This window comes from Fundulus heteroclitus, chromosome 3 (genome assembly GCF_011125445.2).
Source record: "Fundulus heteroclitus isolate FHET01 chromosome 3, MU-UCD_Fhet_4.1, whole genome shotgun sequence".
NCBI classification, from domain to species: domain Eukaryota; kingdom Metazoa; phylum Chordata; class Actinopteri; order Cyprinodontiformes; family Fundulidae; genus Fundulus; species Fundulus heteroclitus.
Window position 1 is genome coordinate 12,282,784 of NC_046363.1, and position 24,754 is coordinate 12,307,537.

Below are 24,754 nucleotides of genomic sequence, written 5' to 3' on the forward strand. Positions count from 1 at the left end.
TGTATAATTTTATAAAGCTATAAAAACTTTAAAGATGCAACCTGAATTTTCTAACCAAAAAAAATCTTATCTTGTGTTTGAATTCATATGTGGAATACTTGGAAAGGTGTTGTACATTTAAAGGCATACTATGCAACATTTTTCAGTTAATTAATGTGTTCCATACCGTTTTGGATGATTAAATCAGTCATTTCAGGTTGAACAAAGGTTTTCTCGGCCGCCCTGGTGGTCTGTGGGGGAAATACCAAGAGCTCACGGCCCGCACACACAGAAGTCTTGCTTTACGGCGAGAACTCCATGTGTTTTTGCCCTGCCATTCACTATATGCACGCGCGAAAGCAACAACAAAGAACCGCGTGTTAACCTCAAATAAACATGCAAGCATATCGAGTTTTATTATTATTTTTAAATTTTTTTTTTTTCTGTTGGCGAGACGCTACCGCGGCGAGGCGGCGGCTTGGCGAGGCGGTGGCGGTAACGTCTCGCCAACATTAAAAAAAAAAAAAAAAGCTTCCCGCAGCGCCAAGATAGCGCTGCGGGAAGCTTGATGTTCATACCTTCACTGTGTTAGTCATTGTTTGTACTGCCTTTTTTTCCACTTTTCGTTGCGTTCGCCTGTCTGCTAAGCTCAAAACAACCGCGCCTGGCTTGACGGAGAAACCAGAACAGCTGAGCATCTTTACGACAGTGCACTTTTACTTTCGCCTTTTGGGGGAAGCCTCGCTGGAAAATCAACCCCGGTTGCATAGTATACCTTAAAGGCCTTGAATAAGCTTTGATCGCCCTCAATGCTTACACTGGGCGTATATTTTTGGTAGCTGTAATGCTAAAACTTTAAAGATTAAGAAAAAAGTCAAATCATCATCGAGATCATGAAATTGTTTTCTTGAAGTCATGCAGCTTTTATTTAAAAATAAAAATAAAAAATATTGTTTGCATCTTCTTAAAACACACCAGGTACTGATCTTTTGCTGTGCTTAATGCACACAAACATGTGTTTTATAAAGCCTTAGTAGTAGATTTGAAAAATTAATAATGCATCTAACGTTTTCATTCATTCATTCATTTTTGTTTTCATTTAATTTATCATCTCTTGAATATTAGTGTCCTAAACCTGGTTGTCTTTCTTTGTCCTTATCGCCTCTGCTTATGCATGTTTGCAGCTTTCTGTATTGACCCAGCAGTTACGGCAAGCTCCAAACTGGGATTTGTAAGTACATCATGACTGGACATTTTTTTCTAGATGACGAGAAAACATGATTGCTTGGCTCAAAAAGGCAATGGAATAAAACAAAATTGTTTGTATATAGTACAGTAAACAAAGAATTTCCTTTACAGTTAAAAGGCTCCTAGTAAAAAAAAGCACTCGGAAAGCCTTATATATACCCAGATAGACTTGGTAAATACGGATGTGATTTGTATTTTTCCCTCGTTTATGATTTTATGTGACAAACTCTACAGTTACAGCTGTACTTTAGGTGTCATCATTGATTATTATGATTTATTATTATTTATTTCAAAATAACCCCGCCTCTTGCTCGAGATAGGCACCAACCCCCCCCCCCCCCCCCCCCCCCCCCCCCCGCGACCCTATGAGGGATTAAGCGGGTCAGAAAATGGATGGATGGATGGATATTCAAAAATAATTAAACACACCCCTTTCAAGGAGATTTAAGTGAATTGAACAAACCATTGTTTTGGTTTGGGTTGCAAACAAGCATGTTTTATTTCTTTTAGGAAAGCTTATATTTTTAAGATGATTTCCAAATTCATAAAGACCTGTTCTGATATGTAAACACTGTTTCTACCATTAATTAATTTTGTATTTTGTAACAATATTTTACAGACGGAGCAAGATCCTCAGAGCGATGGGTCTTCTGGCTCTGCACTGTAGTCATCTGGAAGACGACTGCCATGTTTCTGAGGTCTGAAGATCATACATAAATGTTAGATCTAATGTTTTAAGGACATTTTCATAAATTATTTTAGGACCGAGCCTAAGACAACCATAAATATATCCTTTCTAACTGTAGTATTACCTTGGGCTTAATCTAACCCATTTCCTTAACAAGTTTAAGTAAATGTCATAGATCTTTATAAAAACAACTTATCAGTAATGGCCATAGAAGAGGTAGGAAACTGCAGAAAGACTATGTAAACATTTTCATGTTTTGGATAATAAAAATCATACAATTATAAGATCTAACAGTAACAACAAGGCAGGAAAGACTCTCTTCCCAAAGGTTACTTGGGAAATCACACACGCAATTCCAGTTTGGACCATGATGTGGCAGCACATACCAGAGGGAAATGCATGCTTGATGTGTAATACTTAAAAGATGATAGATGCACTGTGTAGTTTTTCTTTAAGGGAATATTCTCCTTCCTGTCATTTGGTTAAAAGTGATCCCAACTTTTAATGCACCAATGGAGAGAAACTATTCCCCGAATGAATATGTGAGCAGCAAAACTTGTTCATGTTAAACTCACTTTATAGTTCCAGATTAGACCAGCTGGTGGCATCAAAACTCTTTGAGACAACTCCATTTCACATACTGAGAAATGCCAAACTCTCTCTTTCCATCGTCCTATTTGTCTCGCATCCACATTCAAAGATAAATACAAGATAACACTGGATTTAAGTTGTTAATGAAAAGCGTTCATTTTTCATGCTCTTGCTCGCACCGGGGTGTGACTCCTGCACATTTTTCACAATTTTTCATTGCTTGGCAGAGATTGTGTCAATTTGATTTTGCTTGCGTCTGATGGAAAATAGCAAGTTCTGATAAAGCCTTTGCTGGGATTTTCATTAAGACTCCCTACAAAATGTTGACTTTTCAGATTTTCTTTCTTTTTGAGTTTAAACGTTTTCAAATTATTGGATAAGATATTTTGCACAGCGAACGCACTCTTGTTACAATAATATCTGTGGCGCTGCGGCACTTGCAGTTATAGCCATATGATGATACACGCGTGTGTTTTATTGTGCAGATCAGAGGTGCTCAACTCCAGTCTTCAAGAGTTACTATCCGTCAACTTTTAGATGATAGAGCATCCTGGCTCCAAAACACCTGAATCAGACGAATGGCTCGTCACCAGATTTACTTTCTGATGAGGGAATTCAGGTGTGTTGGATCAACAACGTATATAAAGCCTGTAGGATAGTAGCGCTCTAGGACTGGGCTTGGGCAGCCATGGTGTACATTGATCACATGCTTTCAAACGCCTCTGATCTAGTGGGGAATGAATGCAAGATCTCAGGTGGCTTTTAATGTATCCCTCTGGAACGCTTTGAGGGTGCGTCATATTGATGGGGCGCACCATCCTGCTGATGAAAACTGCTGCCACTGAGACACAGCAGCGCCTTGGAAATATACACAGTCAGCAGTAATATTTAGATCTGTGGAAAAGAAACAACTTCAATGCTCGGGGGCAAAGGTTTTTCTAAGAAACATACATTTTTATTTTAGATCATCATTGTTAATATTCCCACCTGTTAGTGGTTTTAATGTTATGGGTTCTACAGACTGGGCTTTACTGTAATAGGCAGCTTGATGTTTCTTCTGTAGCTTTTAGCTACACTTATTGTTTTAACCATACATAATATTTGAGAAATGCATTGCAGTTGAAAGACCACCACAAACTATTCATGGCTGATTGCTTTTCTGGTTAAATCAACAACTTTTCAAAGTGGAATGCAAATAAAATCTGAACATTATAACCATCATAAACAATAGACTTACTCACAAGCTGCATCAGTTTTATCAATACCTATAGAAATGTATTAGTTGGTCCTCTAAAATAGAGGTTTTATACTAAACTAGCTTAGTGTAAAACTGATTCTGTGTGACCATGAGACCTAATGATACACAGATTTTAGCCTCTTTTTTTGATTCCGTTTTGAGACTTGTAGTTCATGTTTGCATGCTTCCCAATGAGTTCCTTCTGCTGCTTATTGGTGTTGGGGATTTAGGAAAAGGCCAGCTTGGGCACACGTACTTTCAACGCCCTTGTTGTTTAGGACAAATGGTGGACTGTTTTTTTTCTGCTACGCGCCTTACCTCCCGTCAGCCACTGTGGATAAGACAGAGCGCTGTGCCCGCCTGTCTTCATGTGTCTGTTCGTGACTGTGGCTGTGCCTGACCATCTATGGACTCAGCAGGGGGTCTGTGTGTGTGAGTGTCTTTTATGTGTGTGCACAGGCTTTTTTTGAACTATGCCTGTGCGAGCGCTCAGCAGGGGTTTTGTGTATGTAGTTCTGTCTGTCCTTATTGGAGTGTGTTTGTGCCTGCAGATACTGTATTGTTGTGTATCCTTATGTTGCAGGGAACAGATGACCAATCAAACGGCACGCACACACTTGCATTTTTCTCTTTGAGTGTGCGTCGTCTCAGCAGGGGTTCTCCTGCTGCAATCCTGCTGATTGGCATATTGGGTCTGGGCTTAGTTACCATAGTTACTTCTATATACTTTGTTCAACCCCCCACCCCAACACACACAAGTATATACTTTGTTTTCCCCTTTTTAGTATCTGTTTAAAGTATATATTTTAAACGTATACTTGCAAAGTACACCTGTCTTCTTTTCTGGCTGCCCCCTTTCTGTCTTGTTCTAATCTTTTTTTTTTTCTGCTGACAGCATGTCTTTGTTGTTTTTTTTCTACAAGTTCATAAAATTACATTGAAAGAAGTGGTGGTAAATATTCAGCTATTAGTGTAATGTTGCATCTTAAACCACATGTAGTTTCCCCTCACAAAACACCAGTCAAAGTTTGTTTTTTTGGCCTACCTTCCGATTAACAAGTAAAGCCTTTGCTGTGCAGGGTGTTTTACACAATAAGGAGGACTAAATGCTCTTAAGTTGCTCCCAACAATCCTTGTGGGATCCAGGTAGCATTTGAAAATACCCTGTTTAAACGTCCTTTTACAAATAATTTAGAGTAGGGGTTTGGTAGGGGTTAATGGGTTTGCTATTTTACAATGTACAAAATTAGTTTTGCATCAGTCACCCCTACAGTAATGTATAAAAAGTAGGTCTTGTATTACTACTAGATCTCTTGTCAAGACATTCACAGAATCGGGGCTGATCTATGTGTATCATCTTTTTGACAGATACTGGGTTTTCTATTTAGATTTTAACCAAGCATCACCTGCTTATTTGTCCATTTGATATGCATTATTCTGTATCTCCCAAAAAAAAAGGCTTAGAAATAATGCTCCATTATGCAAGCGTCAATCTTAGGTTATCAGAGTACAAAAAATAGTATAGAAATGTGCAAATTAGGCACGTTTGTTGGGAGCTGGGCAGTTGAAGATAAGGTTACCTGTGACTGCAATGCTGCAGGGAAGCTTTATATACCAATCTCTTGTTTCCCCTCAACAATAACTTATTGCTCCTGGAAGTGGTTGTGCAGTTTTCTCTTTTAAAAGACAAATAATTCACTAATCTAAACCTTTTGTTCAGTCTTAACAAATCTTTTTTAAATGCAGATGAACGATAGCCACTCCCAAATATCCACAGATGTACTGTAACTAATCATAGCTGTACCCAGATATGTGAAATATTTGTCTACAGAACTGAATTGCCTCCTAAGCCTGAATTTCCCCAGTGTGGGAAACAAAGGGTCTTTCTACTCTGTTAAAAGCCATACGTTTTATGCATGTTAAATAAATTCACAGGTAAGATTTAACATCGTGTAGGCCTACTGTTTATTTTGGACCTCAGGGTTTGTGTTTTTGATTGTTTTTTTCCCCTCACTTTCCACTGGCCTCACTAGTACTAGTTGTAAAACCAGCTCCACTCAAAGAGAAAGTGAGCAAGAAAAAATAACCATAAAGCTAAAAAAAAAAAAAGCAGGCTCACGGGGAAAGGGAAATGGCTTGTACACCAAGCAGGCATAACATTATGGCCACTGGGAGGTGCCATGAAACACATGGTATATCTTGTCGTGGCACCTGCTGTTTCTAATGGAGAAATGCTATATGTTTTATTCTTGTTTTGCTAGGCTAGAATATTAGTCTAGAATATTACCTATTACAGTTAAATAGGTTAAATTAGGATATATTTGATGTTTGCAAGGGGAGCAGTGGCTAAAACAGCCTGGAGTTTAGAAACTTGTGAGATTTTTACAGCACTAGTGGCTCGTTTTTCATACAGTGGGCTGACAGGAAAGGGGGTACAAGAGAGGGGGGGGGGGTGACATGCAGCAAAGGACCACAGTTCGGAGTAGACCCCGGGTCGGCCGCGTCGCTGACTAAGGCCGCCGTACATGGCTCGTGCCGCTAACCACTGTGCCACCGAAGCACGCCCGAAATTTGTGAGATTGACGAAACATACAAATCTGTTAAATTCAAACAGGGAAAGAAGGATGAGTCTTAAAAATCTTAAGTTAAGAGCAGTGCAGTTTGACAGGGGGGTCAAGTAGGTCTTGCATCAGATCACATAATCTTCCCATTGATGTTAATGTCAGGAAGCAGCCGGCTCTGAAGAGTCTCTCCATGTACTGAAATATGAGGCTGTTAAGCCCAGGCCATAGTAAATGTTTGGGGTGATCCAGTAACAAGTCGTAGAATTAAACAGATAATAACACACCCTGGATGGCTCAGCTCACATTCAGAGGGAGTCCAGAACACCTGCGTCCACAATCTTTTTACACCCTGAATACAGAACTGTTTTCTTTTTCTATTGGTTCTTCTCGCCTTTTAATTGACATTTTCCCACATGTGTGGTGCTTGGACACTGTATTTTTGCCCTTTTCCTCAAAACTGGGTTCTGGTGTACGGTAATGCATTTTTATACATAGAAGAGTGGAAGAGGAAGCGAATGTGTGGCCGTTAAAAGGCACACACAGTGATTACAAGTATTAAAGATATCCATGATGTTAAAGCTTTTGTTTTTTTTTGTCTTCAGTCAGCAGAGAGATGTTAAAAGAGAGCTTTGTGAGATAACTGATAATTTCGTTATTTCTATTTGCATGAGTATTGCAGGCCAGTTTTTAATAAAATTATTTCATCTTATTATTTTGTAACATAGTAAAGTTTCAGTTATATAGACTCGGACCATATGTGATTTTACAGAACATCAGTAAACTTGCTTATTCATTCAGTTGCTGTGAGTGTGAGACAGACTTTGTTGCACATAAAACAAATAACCAAGCTCTAAGCATAAATAATCCATACTGCCAGGTTTCACCATAGAGTATGCTCTAAGAAGTGTCTCCTTATCGCAATATCAGCAGCTTAATTAATAATAACGGGTTTGAACAGTGTTATCCAGTATGTGCTTGTTTGTCATGTTGTGTGAGGTGAATTTTTTAAACATGTTTGGCAGCAGAAATTTCAGCACCTTTTCTAACTACTGTAAAAACTTTACTTGATAAATGATCTAACTGTATTTATCGATCTATGGCGATACTGCTGTGTGCATACAATCTTTTCTTGTCATTTGTCTCTGAATCTATTGACACTTCTTTCTTTTTTTAATCAAAAACATAAAAAACCCACTTCGGTATACATAAATAAATTATGTGGGTGTCAGTTTGCATGTATGGGTATAAATTTCTCACTGGAAATGTTTAAACTCAAGAATAACCTTGATTTACACATTTAAATAAATTATTAATTCCATGAGCTGATAGCTTTTTCTATTGGTAGTATTAATACTGCTGCTCAAATATTGTTACATATTACAGTTTCACTAATAGCTTCCATAACTGTTTTTCATTTCGATTTTGATACATAAAGCTCAATTAGTAGTTTAAGTTTAGTGACGTTTATTGCAAATATTTTCAAACATGTGAAGAACAGGCAAAATTAGTTCCTCAAGCAAAATCAAAACAGTACTCTTGTAATTAACATATTTCAAATGGAGTGGGAAGGATTAAATGTATTTAATTCCACCCATTCTCCAGAACTTAATAGTCTGTTCTTCTGTTTCTTTATTTTTAATTGGACAATAAGAAGTTCAATAAAAGTTAAACTATAGTTACAGTTAGACTTCAGAAGTTAACAGTTAAACTATAGTCAATGTGTTGACTCAGTGTTTAATAACAAAAAAATAAAGTTCCATTAATATACTGCTACTTTTAAACAATAATTATTGTTCCTGATGGAACGAGTCCATTACCCATACCCTCAACACCTTCTGACTTACACACATTATTACGGTTCTGTTTCTTTATAGCATAGTGAGGGAGTGGCTACCTGACCTATTGTGGATGGACAAATCTTTAGCTCAGCAAAATATAGAGGGGCAATCATATAGCCAGAGGCATCTCCTGTGGTTTCTACTTCAATAAATTAACTTTTTAACCACTGGAACCAAATAATGGAAATGTTTGAAACTGTTTTTTTTTTTTTTTGTGTGTTTTTTTTTACTTCCATATTGTTGCCTGTCTACAAAAGAGGCACTTTTGAAATAAAAAATGTACATCTGATAGCAGTGGTAGACAAATTGTTAAACTCATGATTGTAGGTCTAGATTTTTATTTTATTTTGTCATTTACTTTTTGTTCTGTTAAAATTAATTTCTTTTTATTTCTAATCCACATCTCATACTGTTTTTCAGGCTGTGTCAACTCTAACTGAGCTGCTGAGGGAAAATCTCAGGAATGATAAACTGAAGCAGTTCCTGCTGCCACCACTTGGGGAGTTTCTGTACCTGATCTCTTCTGAGGTATTATCTTCAGATAATGGTTTTAGGGGCCAGACATATTAAAATAGAAACATTAAATGCTGTAAACACAATAATCTAAGGAGAAAATCAAATCCTTCTCTCCTTAACGACTTATGTGTTATTGCAAAGAAATTGGAATACTTATTTTAGGGGTCTTGCATTTTGACGGACAAATGTAATGATGCCGAGCAACAGGAAAAATTACCACTAAGCACCGTATATGGTATATGTTGGCTATCAGACTGCTTTCAAAGATGTGGATACATGCAAAACGTCTGACGTGGGAGAATACCGGGTCAGATGCCCCTGCCTGTGGTTGAGAGGGGCTCCACAAGTGGGCCAACCATCAAATTCTGATCAGAATATGTTTTTTAAAATAATAATAATACATTTTATTTATAGGCACCTTTAAAGACTCTCAACATCATCTTGCATCATGAGAAAGATATAAAAGCATTATTAAAATACACAAGATAAAAAAAAAAAAGTACTATGAAACTAGTTGGGATGTAGTGATTATGCATGTAGGATAGGCAACTCTAAACAGGTGGGAGTTGAGATCAGTCTTAAACGTGGTGATGGATGAAGCTGTATGAGTCGAGGACCAATGTGCCTGAAAGATCTATAGTGGAAAGCTGGACAGGGGGAGGGATGGCTGAGCTTAAATCAGCACAGTCTTTACTGTTCACCAGACCAACTTTAGCCAACGAACCCGCTCTGATTGCAACATCTATGAGTAAAAGACTTAAACAGTTGAGTTTGTCAGCGCCGCGATTGCTAAAACTCACAGGTGCAAGGAGTCCAGCTGTAATCTGTAAATGGCAGTGGAGCAGGAACAGTTGTTTTAACAGGGATGAGAAGGAGGTTCTGTTTTATTTATAGCATAGTTAGGGAGTGGCTACCTGGCCTATACTGGATGGACAAATTTTTATATATATATATATATATATATATATATATATATATATATATATATATATATATATATATGTGTATGTGTGTGTGTGTGTGTGTGTGTGTGTGTGTGTGTACAAATCAACAATTAGTGCCACAATTCAGTAAAACTTTAATAAAACTGGACATATATTTGTGTAATTTATGTGTCTTCAATAAATCTAGAAATCATTATTGTCAGTTATTTCTATTTATTTCAGTTCTATTTCTATTTATGGTCTATTCTATTAAAGTACTATAGAAAAGGTTCTTGGTCTGCAGCTGACTTGCTGTGCAACTTAAGCAGTCAGATATTAGGATTTATTTAGTGCCACACAGGAGCAGTTTAAATAATTTCCTGATTAACTGCAGTGCAGAAAATAGAAAGTCATCATGAAAAACTTTAGAGATTTATGTATGATTTAATGAATTGATCAAAAGTTTAATTAGGCTGAGTTTACTCATTTAATAACTTGATTGAGTAATAAATGTGTGTGTGTGTGTGTGTGTGTGTGTGTGTGTGTGTGTGTGTGTGTGTGTGTATGTTAAATATTTTCTGTTTGATATATCTATCTTCGCTTTTGGATTTGTGTCACCTTTATCCTTCTACATCAGGAATATCATCTAGAACCTGTTCTAAGCAGGAAAACCCTAAAATCCATAAATATAGTATGGAGCAGATAGCAAGGGGATGAAGGGGAAAGGAGAAGAGAGGGAGAAAGGATGAGACAGAATTTATGATCAACTGTGTCCTTAAATGGTAAATATTCAATAATTTTCTACTAGTTACAGAATGCTGTGGTTGGGTGCCCATCTGAGATTACCATTCCCAGGAACAAGGCAAGGCTTTCAGCTGTCTGGGATACATGCAAAACACCTTGCAAAAGCATCCCTATTCCTTGAATTCTTTGGGGGTTTGTCAGACTTTATTGCATTTTGCTTGGATTTTATGCGACAGGCCAACAAAACTACCTTTTGTTGTAATTTTGAAGGAGGAGGAAAATGATGCATGGTTTTCATAGATGTACCTAAATAAGAATCTGTGAATTGTGGTTTGCATTTGTATTCAACCATTCATTAAGTCAACCACTTTGCAAAACTGCTTGTTGGTGAAATTAACAACAGATCTTTTTTGTATCAGTAGGTAACTTTACATCAGAGATGACAAAAATCCCATTTGGGGTTCCCCAAGGGTCCATTCTGGGTCCCCTCCTCTTCAATATCTACATGCTCCCTCTAGCTCAGATAATAAAAAATAACAACATCAGCTACCATAACTATGCAGACGACACACAGCTCTACATCACCATGTCACCAGGTGACTATGAACCAGTTCAGGCACTGAGTAAATGCCTAGAAGAAATCAATACGTGGATGTGCCAAAATTTTCTCCAATTGAATAAAAACAAAACTGAAGTAATAATATTTGGACCAATAGAGGAAAGATCAAAAGTTAGCACACAACTTCAGTTGCTTCAGCTAAAAACCACTGATCAGGCCCGAAATCTGGGAGTAGTGATGGACTCAGACCTGAACCTTCAAAAGCATCTAAAGACAGTTACAAGGTCGGCTTTCTATCACTTGAAGAACATTTCTAGGATTAAAGGACTGATGTCTCAGCAGGATCTAGAAAAACTAATCCATGCGTTTATTTTTAGTCGAATTGATTACTGCAACGGTGTTTTTACAGGTCTGCCTAAAAAGTGGATCAGACAGCTGCAGCTGATCCAGAACGCTGCTGCCCGCGTCCTCACTAAGACTAAGAAAGTAGAGCACATAACCCCAGTTCTAAAGTCCTTACACTGGCTCCCTGTATATCAGAGAATAGACTTTAAAATACTTCTGTTAGTCTATAAATCCTTAAATGGCTTAGCTCCTAAATACATCACAGACTTGTTATCAGCGTATAAACCATCCAGACCATTAAGGTCTTCTGGCTCCAGCCTACTCTGCATACCTAGAACCAGAACTAAACACGGAGAAGCAGCATTTAGTTCCTATGCTCCAATTATCTGGAACAAACTTCCAGAAAACTGTAAAAGTGCGGAAAGCCTGAGTTCTTTTAAATCAAGATTAAAAACACATTTGTTTAAAATTGCCTTCAACTGTCCTAGTTAACTGAATCACCACTTTTTTGTTCTATTTTCTTTCTATATTTTATTCCTACTTGCTCTTATTCTGTTTTATTTTGCTATATTTTAATCATGTAAAGCACTTTGCATTGTCTTTGTACTGAATTGTGCTATATAAATAAATTTGCCTTTAATGCTGTATGCCTGGGAATAATTCCCAGGTATCCGAGTCATGGCAACAGCAAACTGGCTTAAGGTAACTGGACTTTCGCCCAGTTGTTCAGAAAATCTTTGTTTTTAACATGTCCTTTCTGGCAGTGTAGCATTAAGAATTGCTGACTTAATGCCAAAGAGAGCCAAACTGATTTTTTTCACAAGGTGAAAGTAAATCTGTTTTTGGACTGTGGGAGGAAGCCGGAGTACCCAGAGAGAGCCCACGCATGCACAGGAAGAACATGCAAACCCCCATGCAGAAAGACCCAGGGTCAGGCACGAACCAATTTAGAAAGATAAAAGAGAAAAAAGGGAACAGAAAAAGATGATTGAAAAAAAGGTAAAAAAGGTGACAAAAATAGAGTAGAGGGATAAATGAGAACAAGATGACATCCTTGGAGTCTGCTTCTACACCTGCAGAGAGATATAAAAAGAACAGCAAAACAAATCAATAAAGTATTACACATACAAACAACCAGCTTTCAGTGATCATAAGATCACTGAAAAAACCCCAGTATTTTTTAGTACATGTTGCATAAAGAGACAGTCAAAGACAGTGATAGGGTTTATCTGTATAGAAATGAATCTGTAAGCACCTGGATCCAAGCACCTGTAGGTGTTAGTGAGAATGCACATGTATATGTAAGATTTATCCATATGAAAAATGCTCAATAGTGGTCGTGAGGAGCCAAAGACCCGCCCCTCAGAGTGCCGAGGCAGACACTGGGGAAACCAGAACTCCAGTTGCCTGAACGGGCCCCCAGAGCAAAGGAAACGTTTTGACACCTCTCCAGGAGATACGGAGAGCAGAAAGTCTAGTTACCTCCGATTTATGCCTGTTGGCAGTTAATGCTCTAAGTCATTTTGGGTGTGTGAGCCACTTTGAAAAGAACAATCAATAACATTTTGTCATGTTTTGCCTTAACTATTTGGGCCACATGCAGAACACACTCGGTAAACAGGAAGCAGTTTTACCGAGATGATGTTTATTTAACAGACAGAGGGGATAACAAGGGAACCAGAGGATTTGTCTCGATGTGAAGGAGATGAGGAGAGAAGCACGAGCGGGACACGTTCAATCAAGGAGGGAAGAGGAAACGATTGGACTGGATTAAGGAACTGAGCGATATGTCGGAGGGAAGTAAGCTTACCACTGAGCATGAGAACCAGGCCGGGGGGAGGGAGGGGGGGGGGAGCAGAGAAATGGACTCAGCACTTGCCTGACGGTGATGGAAGCTGGTGACTGAGTGACCGATCGGCGAGGGCTTAAGCGGGGTCCGAGCTGCACCGGCGGGTCCGGGGATCCGAGTACAGCAGGAGGAACCAGGAAGATCCAGTGAGGCTTCTCAGCCCGGCTTGGTAATACCAAGGGAGCACGAGGGGGAGTCCGGAGCGGGATCCCGAACAAAGGGAACCAGAAGACTTGAGAGGGATCCAGCACAAGAAGCAACCTGGGAGACACAGAAGACAAGATCCAGCACGGGAATAAGGTAAGCTGTCGTGAGACTGAGGCCATTAGGCGTACCACAACAGTTAACACTCTGGCGTCCTCCTGCTGTCCGCGCGCACTTCTTATAGCGCGGCCGAACGCTGCTGAACAAGCCGCAGGTCTGTGTCAACTGCAGTCACCTGCAGTTGACACAGAGGCAGAACCGGCAGAAACTTCACGGTTCTGCCTGCTGAGTCCTGACACATTTAAATCTCAAGATGTTTAAAGCTTGTAGAACCAAATCCTTGAGATTATGCATGAACATAACTTTCTAAGTCTTGCCAAACGTTTAGGTTCATCGATTGAATTTAGGTTTAGGTACTGACTGGGTCTGTCCATGCTGTGGGGAGAGCCATCCCCACAATGCCTCGGGCCGTGAATGCAGGGTGAACATCAATGCCCCAGGTGGGTGGAGAGCGTTGGGCTGGAGGGGATAAGGAGCAACCAAGCACAGGTTTGATTTGGGAAGCATGGAATGTGGGATGAACATGGAAATGAGGCGGTACTGGAAGGGCTGATCATGGACTTGATCTTGAACCTATAAATCCTGAGAGAGAATTTCTTAGAAAAGGACTTGTAAGGGAAATCTTTCGAACAGAACCAAACCAATTGCTTAGGTGAGTAGGTGGGTGCAGGAATGTGTTTTTTGTCTGCAATCCTTTTGTTCTGGAAGGTGGTGCGTTAAAGTACAGCTTGGGTTTGGTTCCAGACACGCCTGCAGCCAAAAATAGGTGAGTTCTGACAGATGGAAAGTGAATCAGCAAAGGGTGAATGCAGAAGTTATGGCTGATACCAGACAGGCGCTTCAAACAGGGATTAACCAGAGACTGCAGAGATATTGTACATAGTCGATCTATGTGAGACGATTACTCACGAAAGGTTGGGTTATCAGTGCATAGACATTGAAGAATGTTTTCTGGTTCTTGATTTAGTCATTCAATCTCTCCATTGGTCTTGTGGATGAAAGTCAGAAGGGAAATGTGATTTAGCTCTAAGTGATAAACAGAAGTCCTTTTAGACTTGAGGTTTAAACTGGAGACCTCTGTGATATTATTTCAGCTGTAATGTAGAGTCTGAGAACAACATGATGGATGAGTAATTTGGTGGTTTTGGCAGCTGGGGGTAATTTGGAAGGGGCTCTGGAGGAGAGGCAATGATTGCTCCAGGATTCAGTGTGGGTTTCTGTCCAATAAATGTGAAGAATGTGAAGGCTAGAAGAACCAAAAATGATGGGACAATCTCGAGTACGAAAAATTAAAGTGGTCTGCTCATGGTGGTTTCCAGAAACTATGAATTGAAGTGGCTGAGTTTGGAAGCGGTTCCTGAAGGAAGGGAAGACAATCCAATTAAATTAGGAACAGGAGAACAACACAATAACGTGAAAAGGCAGGTGCGATTACCATGGTGAGTGGGTACACAATCCATCATCTGCCTCTTGGGATCTGCTCCTCTTTATGCACCTCTTAATTAGTCCTGATGAGCCGTAGCTGTGGGGCCCACACCCGTCAGTCACACCCAGCACCGGTGAGACAGTCACACAAACACACACCAACCTGCACACAGTTCTGTGTACATGACAATAGTGTATATCCAAACATGTAATATTGTTTTATAACCTCAGCATTCTTAAAACTTCTTTATAACTTTATACCTGACCTGTATGTCTTTTTTTCTTGGTCTTCATAATGCTTTTTGTTTAATTTTTCACAAATTTTCTCCAACAAAGCTGTGCAGCCTTAAGAAAACCGCTAGATTTATAGTTGGTTGTACTGGCTTTCATTCAGGGGTATAAGAATAAAAAGAGCTAAATACATATGCACGCAACACCTTTGAGATTTTGGTTTATAAAGACATAGTTTAAACCATATATAATTTTTTCCCACTTTTAAATTATGCACAACGTTCTGCAGATCTATGTAAAAAAATGTAAATGGATTAATTTGAGTTAATATGTTTAAAAGAATCACGCACAGAATTTTTTTGCATACAAGATGGATCAAAATCTATTTTCTCATTACCTCAGAGAGAGACCAATCCAGACTAAAATTAATTTAACTGGGAACTCTATTGTCAGGTAATGGAGTTTAATTTTGTATGCTGACTAAACTCAATTGAAGAAGAATTGACCCCTTGTCCTCAAACTTACAAGAAAGAGTGGAGAAGGCCTCATTTATTAGAAAGGTTCATGCCAATTTATTTCTGGTTAACCTCAGTCTCACTAGACGAGCCAATTAAGTAATAGATTTTTATTTACATGACCGATAGATAACCTTCAAAAATCAATCGGCCTACTTGATTACATTGAATACTCTTTCGAAGCTGGAAAAATATGTTTTGTAGAGGCTCCATCTAAATTAATTTAATAACTGCTGCAGTAGTTTGTTTCTTTCTCTGTGAAATTAACTATTCAGCACCTTAAAAGGCTTCTCATTTAAGTTTAGTAAGAGAGGAAAATATTTTTTTTGTCTACCCTTCATAATCCTTTCTATTACAGTAGGGATTTAAACGTTGCTAACATTTCAGGGTGGTAGTCTACTTGGTTTGAATCTTGGACAGTTTATAGTATGGTTATGTACATTAGACTTTAGCTAAGTAATGATGAAGAAACTATCTCTGTAGATTAAAGGTAACTATATAAAATGAGATATAGTGCTGTGAAAAAAATTCCTTATTACAAATTTCTTCCCTTGTACCTGTTTTTTTCTTCTTTTTTTTTTGGAACTTAAATGTTTCAGATCATCAAAAAAAAAATTTTATATTGGAAAAAGATAACCTGAGTAAATTGAAAAAGTAGTTTTTAAAGGATGATTTCATTAAGGGAAAAAAAAGCTATCCAAACTGACCTTAGCACTTTTGAGATTTTGGGTAAATGTAAACTTCGTTATAAATACAATTTATTTTTATTAGAATTACTAAACCCTCTGGGAAGAAGTAATTGGTCCCTTGGTAAATGAAATTAACTGTGATTAAACACTTGTTTGTTTTTTGATCCATAATGCACAACTGGTGAAAACATGCAGCAGTGATGAACCTTCCTAGGAGAAGCCGGTCAACCGGTTGACTCGAAGACCATATGAACAATTATATGTGGTAGTCAGAAAATAACCCAGACCAGCATCTGCAGCTATGCAGACGTCATCTGGCTCAGTTATGGTCAGATTCAATTAGAGCTGTATGATTTTACCAAAAATTAAAATTACGATATACATCCATTATACTCCGCTTATCCGGGGTCGTGTCGTAGGGGTAGCAGCTTCAGTAGGGAGGCCCAAACTTCCCTTTCCCCAGCCACAACTACGATATATTTCAACCATAATTGTGATTGCCATTTAATTTGGACGTTTCTTTGCATTAACCACAAGCAACAAAAAAGGCTTGTAGATATTGTTAGTCCGTGTTTGTAAACAAGGACTATTTAGAACAGGAAATGTAACTGTTTTTTATTATGCAGAATATTATTCAACAAAATACAGTAGCTTGTTGAGTTGGACATCAATCCTTGTTGAACATAAAGTGCAAAGCGCAACCAACAAACATGTCTATGGATTAAACAGTTTGGCTAGTTCTTAATGCTATGGTGAGATTCCTGAAAGTTTCAGGTAAAAAAAAGTATTCATTATATAAACTCTAAAACAAATTATAAAATTTAATTATCTCACTGCTGCAACTCTCTTCCTTCCATGTGGAGGAAAACCCACTTAAACATATTACTGACACCTAAAGGACATGTCTTAACCATTAATTGATACATAGCCAAAAATTGCATAACTCTGCAATTTGGAAATTGCAATTATATTGTAAATGCGATTAATTGTTCAGCCCTAGATTCAATGCATCCACAAACACCCTGATGCTCCACGGTCATATGCAAGGATCCACTGACAGCCTTCACCTGTCAGTGGATCACAAACTTCCTGGCTAACAGTAGTCAGCAGGTTAGAAACTTCACATCCAGCACCCGAACTATTAGCATGGCGTCCCCCAGGGCTGTGAGCTCTCCACACTGCTCTTCTCCCTCTACACCAGTGACTGCACCTCAGGAGACCCATCTGTCAAACTCCTGGAATTTGCTGACAACACAACGATTATCACCCTCATCCGGGATTCTGATAAGTTGCCCTACAGATGGGATGTTGATCAGCTGGCTCTCTGGTACATCCAGGAGCTTAACACGCTCAAAACTGGGGAGATGATCGTGTCTGCTTTAAACACCTTCAGGTTTCTATGATCCACAATATCCCAGGACCTAAAGTGGGAGCCCAACACAGTCACCATCATCAAGAAGGCCCAGCAGACGATGTTCCTCCTGCTCCAACTCAGGAAGCTCAACTTGCCGCAGGAGCTGTCGATCCCCTTCTACACAGTCATCATCCAGTCTCTCCTCTGCTCGTCCATTACTTTCTGGTTTGGATCTACCACCAAAAATGAGAGGGCTGGACTGCAACGGACAGTCAGGACTGGACTAATCCGTGCTAACTTGACTTCCATTCTGGACCTGTACATATCCAAAGTCAGGAAACGGGCATGTTCCATCTTCTTCCCTCTGGTAGGCACTACAGATCACTGTACACTAACACCAGCAGACATGAGAACAGTTTCTTCCCACAAGCCAACACTCAAATGAACAACTGACTTCATTTTTACTGTTCATATTGTGTATACTGTACTAAATCTACCTGTTTCTTGTACATAACTCCATATACAATTCCAGTATTCCCATTTTCTGCATTCATTACATTGTGGAAATGTATGTTTGTATGTGTATATGCGTATGTACGGCACTTCCACCTCCGAGATGTACATAATAATAACAACAACAATGGATATAATATTTACTCCTGCATCCCTTGCACTCTGCTCATTTCACCATAGCATTATTGCCTCAGTTTCCCTGGTGCTTATAGTGCATTCATATGTGTTTTCTGTACTGCAGACTGTGTTTGATTTTTACTAATAAACTGTTGTGTTGTTTTACTATTGTAAGTAAGCACATCGTGAGCATTGTACAACGCAAAGTCAAATTCCTCGTACAAATACCTGGCAATATGCATGGGAGAGATCCAAGGTCAAAACCACTGCTCACCAAAAAGGCTAAAGATCCATCTCGCTTTGGCCAAAAAATACAACAACAACAAAAAAAATCTTGATGATCCCCAAGGGTATAGGGAAATTATTCTGTGAACTGACAAGACAAAAGTAAAAACCTTTTGCCGTAATTGATATAATAATTGTTGCTCTACCAGAAACCCCTGCAGGAGAATGTCCAAAAATCACTACAGGGACCCTAACCTCAATAACATTTTGATTATGCAGCAGAACAATGATCCAAAGCACAGTTGTAAGGTGACCTCTGAATGACAAAAAAACAAACAAATAAAAAAAAAAAATCAAATAAAGTTTTGGAATGGCCTAGCCCATATTTGGACTTGAATCCAATTCAGAAACTGTAGTATGACCTTAAACACCTCGTTCATATCCAAAATCCCTCCAATATGGCATAAATAAAAAACTCTGCAAAAATAAGTCGGCCATAATTCCTTAGTGGTTGAGTTTAAAATTAATGGGGCTGTCATCACAAGCTATTAATGGTAGTAGTTGCTGCAAAGGGTGGCTCAACTAGTTTAAGGGGCAACTACTGTTTCCTTGAGGGCCAGGGTGGTTTGGATAATGATTGTTTTCCCTTAATGATTGAAATCATCATTTAAAAACTGTTTTTTGTATTTACTCAGGCTATCTTTATTCAATAGTAAAATTTATTTGATGATCTCAAACATTTAAGTGCGACAAAACGGGTTGAAATCTGTAAGAGGACAAACATGTTTTCACAGCACTGTTTATTGAGTAGAAAACCTGATTTATAAAACAATTCAGTCAGTTCAGGTCAATCTCCATCTTCTACAGAGAAAATACATATGAACCTGGTTAACATCAGTGATGTCTGATCAAACTTTCACTTCCAAAAGTATTACACAAGTAGCTTGAAAACAGAGAGGCTGGGGTTGTTTTTTTTTCTAATCCTAGGCCATCACCCCTTAACTATAAGATGGATATGCAGGTGTACTGTTTCTAAAAGTCCTCATGATTTTGTGTCTGACACAGAAATCTAGAGAAAGCAAGAAGCCTGGATATAGCAATGGCACTAGTTTAATTTAGGGTAATAGTTGCTGAATAGTAAATTCAAAATACACCTGACTTGTAAAATACTTTTGCTGTATTGTCCAATACAGTAAGACCTCAGAGTCGGCTGAAAATATTTACCCAAAAACTGGGCTTGCTAAACAACTAATATTTTAATTAATTATTTTATTTTTGAGTTCTGCTTTAAATATTATCTGATTCAAAAGAACCAAACACAACAGCCTAACAAGGTCAAATTAGAGTTTTATTCACATTAAATTTGCAAAGCTAAATTTATACTTTATAACGCCGTATAACATATTGTTTTGTTGACTTTGCCTGTGAATGCTTGCACTACCTAATTAGCAGGTAAATGGATAATGTTATGTTCAGTAAACCTGCCCATTTTTCAGAGGGAATTATAGTCATTACCACAACCCACTGACATTAACATTTTATGTCATGTAGTTTCCATCTAATAGATATAGAGTTAAAATGGAGGTCTGTAAAGAATCATTACTGTTTTTAAACTTCTCTAACCCAGCAAACTGAATGACTGCTCAGATCCAGTGTCTGGTTAAACTACTCATCCTCAGTCTCAACAGTACAAACCAGCATTTGGGTTAAATAAATCAGTTCTAATGAAGTTTGATTACTTTAAATAGTCGGCTCTATAACTTACAGGTGGATTTGTGTTACAAATATTGTCAGGAAAACCAGTGTTTAACTTATCCAGCATGTTCCTTTAATATTAGCCAAATAAAGTGGTCTGATTCAGTTCTCCAGTTGTCAATGACAACAATTACCCAGAGCCCCTAGTGCTGTCCTTATCCTCAAGGTTAGATATAGCCTAAAGCTAAGCACAGCAGCAAGGGAACAGAGCACCATTTCGTAAAAGTTAGAACTTGTATGTTAAATGATTAGAAATCTTTGAGCTATGAGACTGTGCTTCTATAAGACTGAAAGGTCTATTTATTTTCAGGATGAGCTACTTATACTCTTCAAGATTAAGTACATGTTTACAATAAAATAAAGTCATAGCCAATAATAAACAACTAAATAAAGACCTGCAAATAGGTAATTGTAATATGTTTGCCTTGGGAAAGTATGCAGCCACAGAAAAGCTTAGTCTTAGGAAAAGCTTAGTCTTAGGAAAAGACAATTTTTATGTAATTTCTATGAGGTAAAAGATGAGGTAATTTATTAAATAATCATCAGGGTAATAAACAGTCTGGATAAATATGAAGCATAGAAAACTGAAATGCTCGTACTTTCTTTTTTATTATTAAACAGAATAAAGGAGGCAACTTCAGAAAAATTGAGGGGTTTCATGTTGTTTTATTTTTTAATTTTTTTGGGTGGGGGGAGGTGAGAAATCCCAGCTTTGTTTTTGTCTATTCTATCAATTACTTCTGCTTTTGTATTGGAAGAAACCCATAAACGTTTCACAGAGAGATGAATTTTGGCTTCTGGACCTTCTTAAATCACCGTTTTAAATTGGTCCTTTGGTTTTCATCTAGCATTTGTTTAGATGCAAAGCACATCATTTGTACTCTTATTTCTTTCATGTTCACTTATGAACATGAATGAATTACGGGTCACAAATGGTGTGTTCTGTGTTTATTATAGAGGAGTACAGTCCTGATTTGAGAAGTCTTGAGTTTGAGAGCTGATCCATATTCTAAAAAGCAGTGAAATAGTCTTTTCCTATACGTTACAAGGTTATAGCCAAGTTTGGTATTGTTTCTTGATTTGTGAAAGATGCAATAATACACCAAATTGGGTAACTAACTTTGTAGCTAGATGGCAGGAATGTTATAAAAACTGCTCTAGAAATCTTAGCCTGTATTGAATTTTAAAAATCAAAATTTGGAGGACCTTAATCACTTTATGCAAAACAAATAATCCAAATAGTGTTTAAAAACATTTTCCAAACATTTGATTAAGCATCAAAAAGATGCAGCATGTTGCACACAGGGATCATAAACCATGTAATCAAGATGTCTTAACTCCTCCCACTCCCTTTTCTCCTCCCTGACTTGGCCCTTTCTTGCCCTTTTCCTCACTCCTCTCTACTTGTCTCTCCTTCACTTTATCTATCTCCCTTTCCCCCATTCCCACTCTGCTCCTTCGCTGCCCCCCCATCCCCAACTGTACACCCTCCCCTCTCACCCGTCCTCCCTGTCTTTTCTATGACTCTCTATCAGGAGGAGAAGAGAGGCTCCCCAGAGGGACTATGGTTCGTTCCTGCTGCCGCCTACACTGGCTTAATGAGGAGCCTGCGGGAAGGGGTGAGTGTCTCTGTGTATGTCTGCGTGTGCCTGTTTGTGTCTGTGCCTGTGTTGCTGTGACTAAGTCTCACTCTGCGTGAGCCTGTGCGTGTTTGTGTGCAGCAGGGGATCCCTGTGAACAGTAATGATGAGGCAGCTGTGGGGGCCTAAAGCGTTGTTTGCCAGCTGCAAGTCAAGGGCATGCAGAGCAGTCACACACATTCATGCATGCACGCTCCTACCTGCATCAAACACAACCCTTTACTGCTCTGCAGCCTGACCTCAGCAGCAATTAGGACCCTCCAGACACGCACCTACAGTAGATGGAGCAACAGCACAAATGGAAAAGCCGATTTCTGTTTGCTTTCTGTCTCGTTTCAATTTCATTTCTTTTTTTTTGTTTACTTTAGTCTGTCCAAGCATGGTAAAATAACCCGACATTATTTGGTTTTACGGTTAAAGAAATTATTGCATATTTCTTCAGCGACTACTAAAAATCATTAAGTACTAAGTAAGTTAGATACTGTATTATTAAAAAAAAAAAACATCAAGTCATCCTTCAGATACCGTGCCATAATAAAGTATTTGCAGCCTTACAGATTTAGAATTTTTTGTTTACTTTTTTGTAACACACTTAAATATTTATGGTCATCTAAACGAATCGAAAAAATTTGGTGATGATGACCAAAGTAAAACAACAGCAGTTATCTTAAATTAATTTCATGTATTGTTTGGAGAAATAGGAACAAACTTGGTCCTATGTGAAGATAAATTTGCCCCCTCGTGCTAAATCATGATTTCACTGATTTATCGTTTTGTTTTTTTCTGTTTAATCTCTATATCCGAACCCAGACCTGATTATTGGCAAACCTGTAGAATTTAAGTCATTGCTTAATTAGAACCTGCTTGATGTTGCATGAAGTTGGCTAAAAGAGCTAAAAAAGCTACATATAATGCCCGAATCTAAAGAAATTCAAGAATTTCCAGGAGTGCATCAACAAATCATTCAGGTGGTCACAAGAGAACTCAGAACGATGTCTTAAGCACCACAGGCCTCAGATAAGGTCAGTGTTTGTAATTCAACAACAAGAATGAGATTGGACAAAGATGACACCCATAGGGAAGTTCCAAGGCCAAACCCGCTCACCAAGGTACACACAAATCCCAGTTTATCGATTCCTAAAAATATCTTGATAATCTCCAAGATTTTTGGGAAAATACTCTGTTGACCGGTTAACCTTTTGAAAGGTGTGCGTCCCCTTACATCAGGCCAAAACAACTAAGGCTACGTTCACACTGCAGGTCTTGATACTCAATTCTGATTTTTTGCTGAAATCAGATTTTTTTGAGGTGGCCGTTTATATTACTATTTAATGCGGCCGACATCAGACTTCTGTCTGAACGGTTCAAGACCGCAAAGCAACCCGCATCCGCAGATAACAGAAGGAGACGTCACAGAGCAACTGTTGGCAGATGTAATGGTGACTGTAATTGTTTCTAGAAATGTTCAAAAACCCTCAAAAAGAAAACACAAAAAACACAAATAGCGGCTGGCATCTCTCCTTGATGCTATTTGAAAGCTGTTGAGCAATGGGAGCCGACGATAATAAGACCACATCATAGCAAGACTAAATAAGGTAAGAAGAAAGCAGCCCAGATATTAATGGTCTTCTATGGAGCGCTAACTGCTACTACTGTGTGTGGATTTGAGATTTTTTGGGGAGTGAAAAGGTCAGAATTGCCAACTTTCTGCAGTCAATCGCTACAGACCTCCAAACTTCATGTGGCTTTCAGATTAGCTCAAGAACAGTGTGTAGAGAACTTCATGGAACAAGTTTCCATGGCTGAGCAGCTGCATCCAAGCCATATATCAACAAGTACAATGCAAAGCCTCGAATGCAGTGGTGTAAAGTATGCCATCGCTGGACTCTTTTGGAGTTTGGTGGTGACAACAAATTATTGAGAAGCACTGCCCTATTGCACAAGGACTCTTTAGCCAAAGGGCACGTGCATCAGTGGTCGCCATGATAACTGTTGTCCGAATAGTGCAATCAGTAAGGAAGGAGGTAGGAAAAGGAGCCTGTATGCTTCCTCTCACAGATAATTTAGCCTAGGAATCCTGCGGTGTCCCTTACCGGCGCTAAGGAGCTATAAGGAATCCCACAATCTTTTGTGCGACATGACGTATAAGCACAGCCCACCTCACAGAAATTAACAAAAATGGGAGGAGAGCAGGGAATGCACACATTGTATTTTATTTTTGGAAGGCTGTAGGCCCGAATTTGACTCGCATCATCCATGTGCGTTTCCCTCACCTAATGACATTGGAGTTAATGGCTGTTCGAAATCGGCACACCATTCCAAATCTCGTTTCCTCCCCACGCTAGTGTTGGCCTCATAAAAGGTCAAGGAACTGGAGCTAGGGGCAGGAGCTAGGAGCTATAATTAAGGGTATTTGGATGGAGCCATATATGAGAGAGTTTGGTGTGGAGGACCTTGACCGGCCTGCACTCAATTCTGACCTCGACCTGCAAGAACCTTTGGGATAAATTAGCGAAGACTGAGAGCCAGCCGTCCAACATCAGTGTCTGACCTCACAAATGGGCTTCAGGACGAACAGTCAAATATTCCCAATTACACACTCCAGAACCTTGTGGACAGACTTCCCAGAAGAGTTCAAGCTAAAAGCTAGTATATGCAAACCTTTCTTTCACAGTGTAATGTAGAACAAATCCAAAAACCCCACGATGTGGTAATTTATCTTTACCTTGCATTTTTTATTTCAATAATACAAAAAGTACTTAAGGATCACAGACAGCAACATTATGTTTCCTCAAGATTACATTATTTCCAGGCACTTCTTTGCACTTTAAATAAACCAGTGCTTAACTAGACCATACACACACTACAAAGGTGTAGCTCTGAAAGAAGATGTTATTTATATTGGAACCCCTCTTCCCAAAATACTCATCTTTTCCCAATGGAGA

General features: G+C 38.7%; 1 protein-coding gene across 5 annotated transcripts in view; it reads left to right on the plus strand.

The window, feature by feature from the left end:
* Nucleotides 1–24,754, plus strand: part of ulk4 (unc-51 like kinase 4) — a 130,143-nt gene that overhangs the window by 14,704 nt on the left and 90,685 nt on the right. For all 5 annotated transcript variants that reach the window (XM_036130229.1, XM_036130241.1, XM_036130246.1 and 2 more), the window contains exons 16-19: nt 1,164–1,210; nt 1,847–1,925; nt 8,566–8,673; nt 21,705–21,788. In XM_036130229.1, the coding sequence (XP_035986122.1) occupies nt 1,164–1,210; nt 1,847–1,925; nt 8,566–8,673; nt 21,705–21,788 (318 nt within the window). The remainder of the gene's footprint in view (nt 1–1,163; nt 1,211–1,846; nt 1,926–8,565; nt 8,674–21,704; nt 21,789–24,754) is intronic.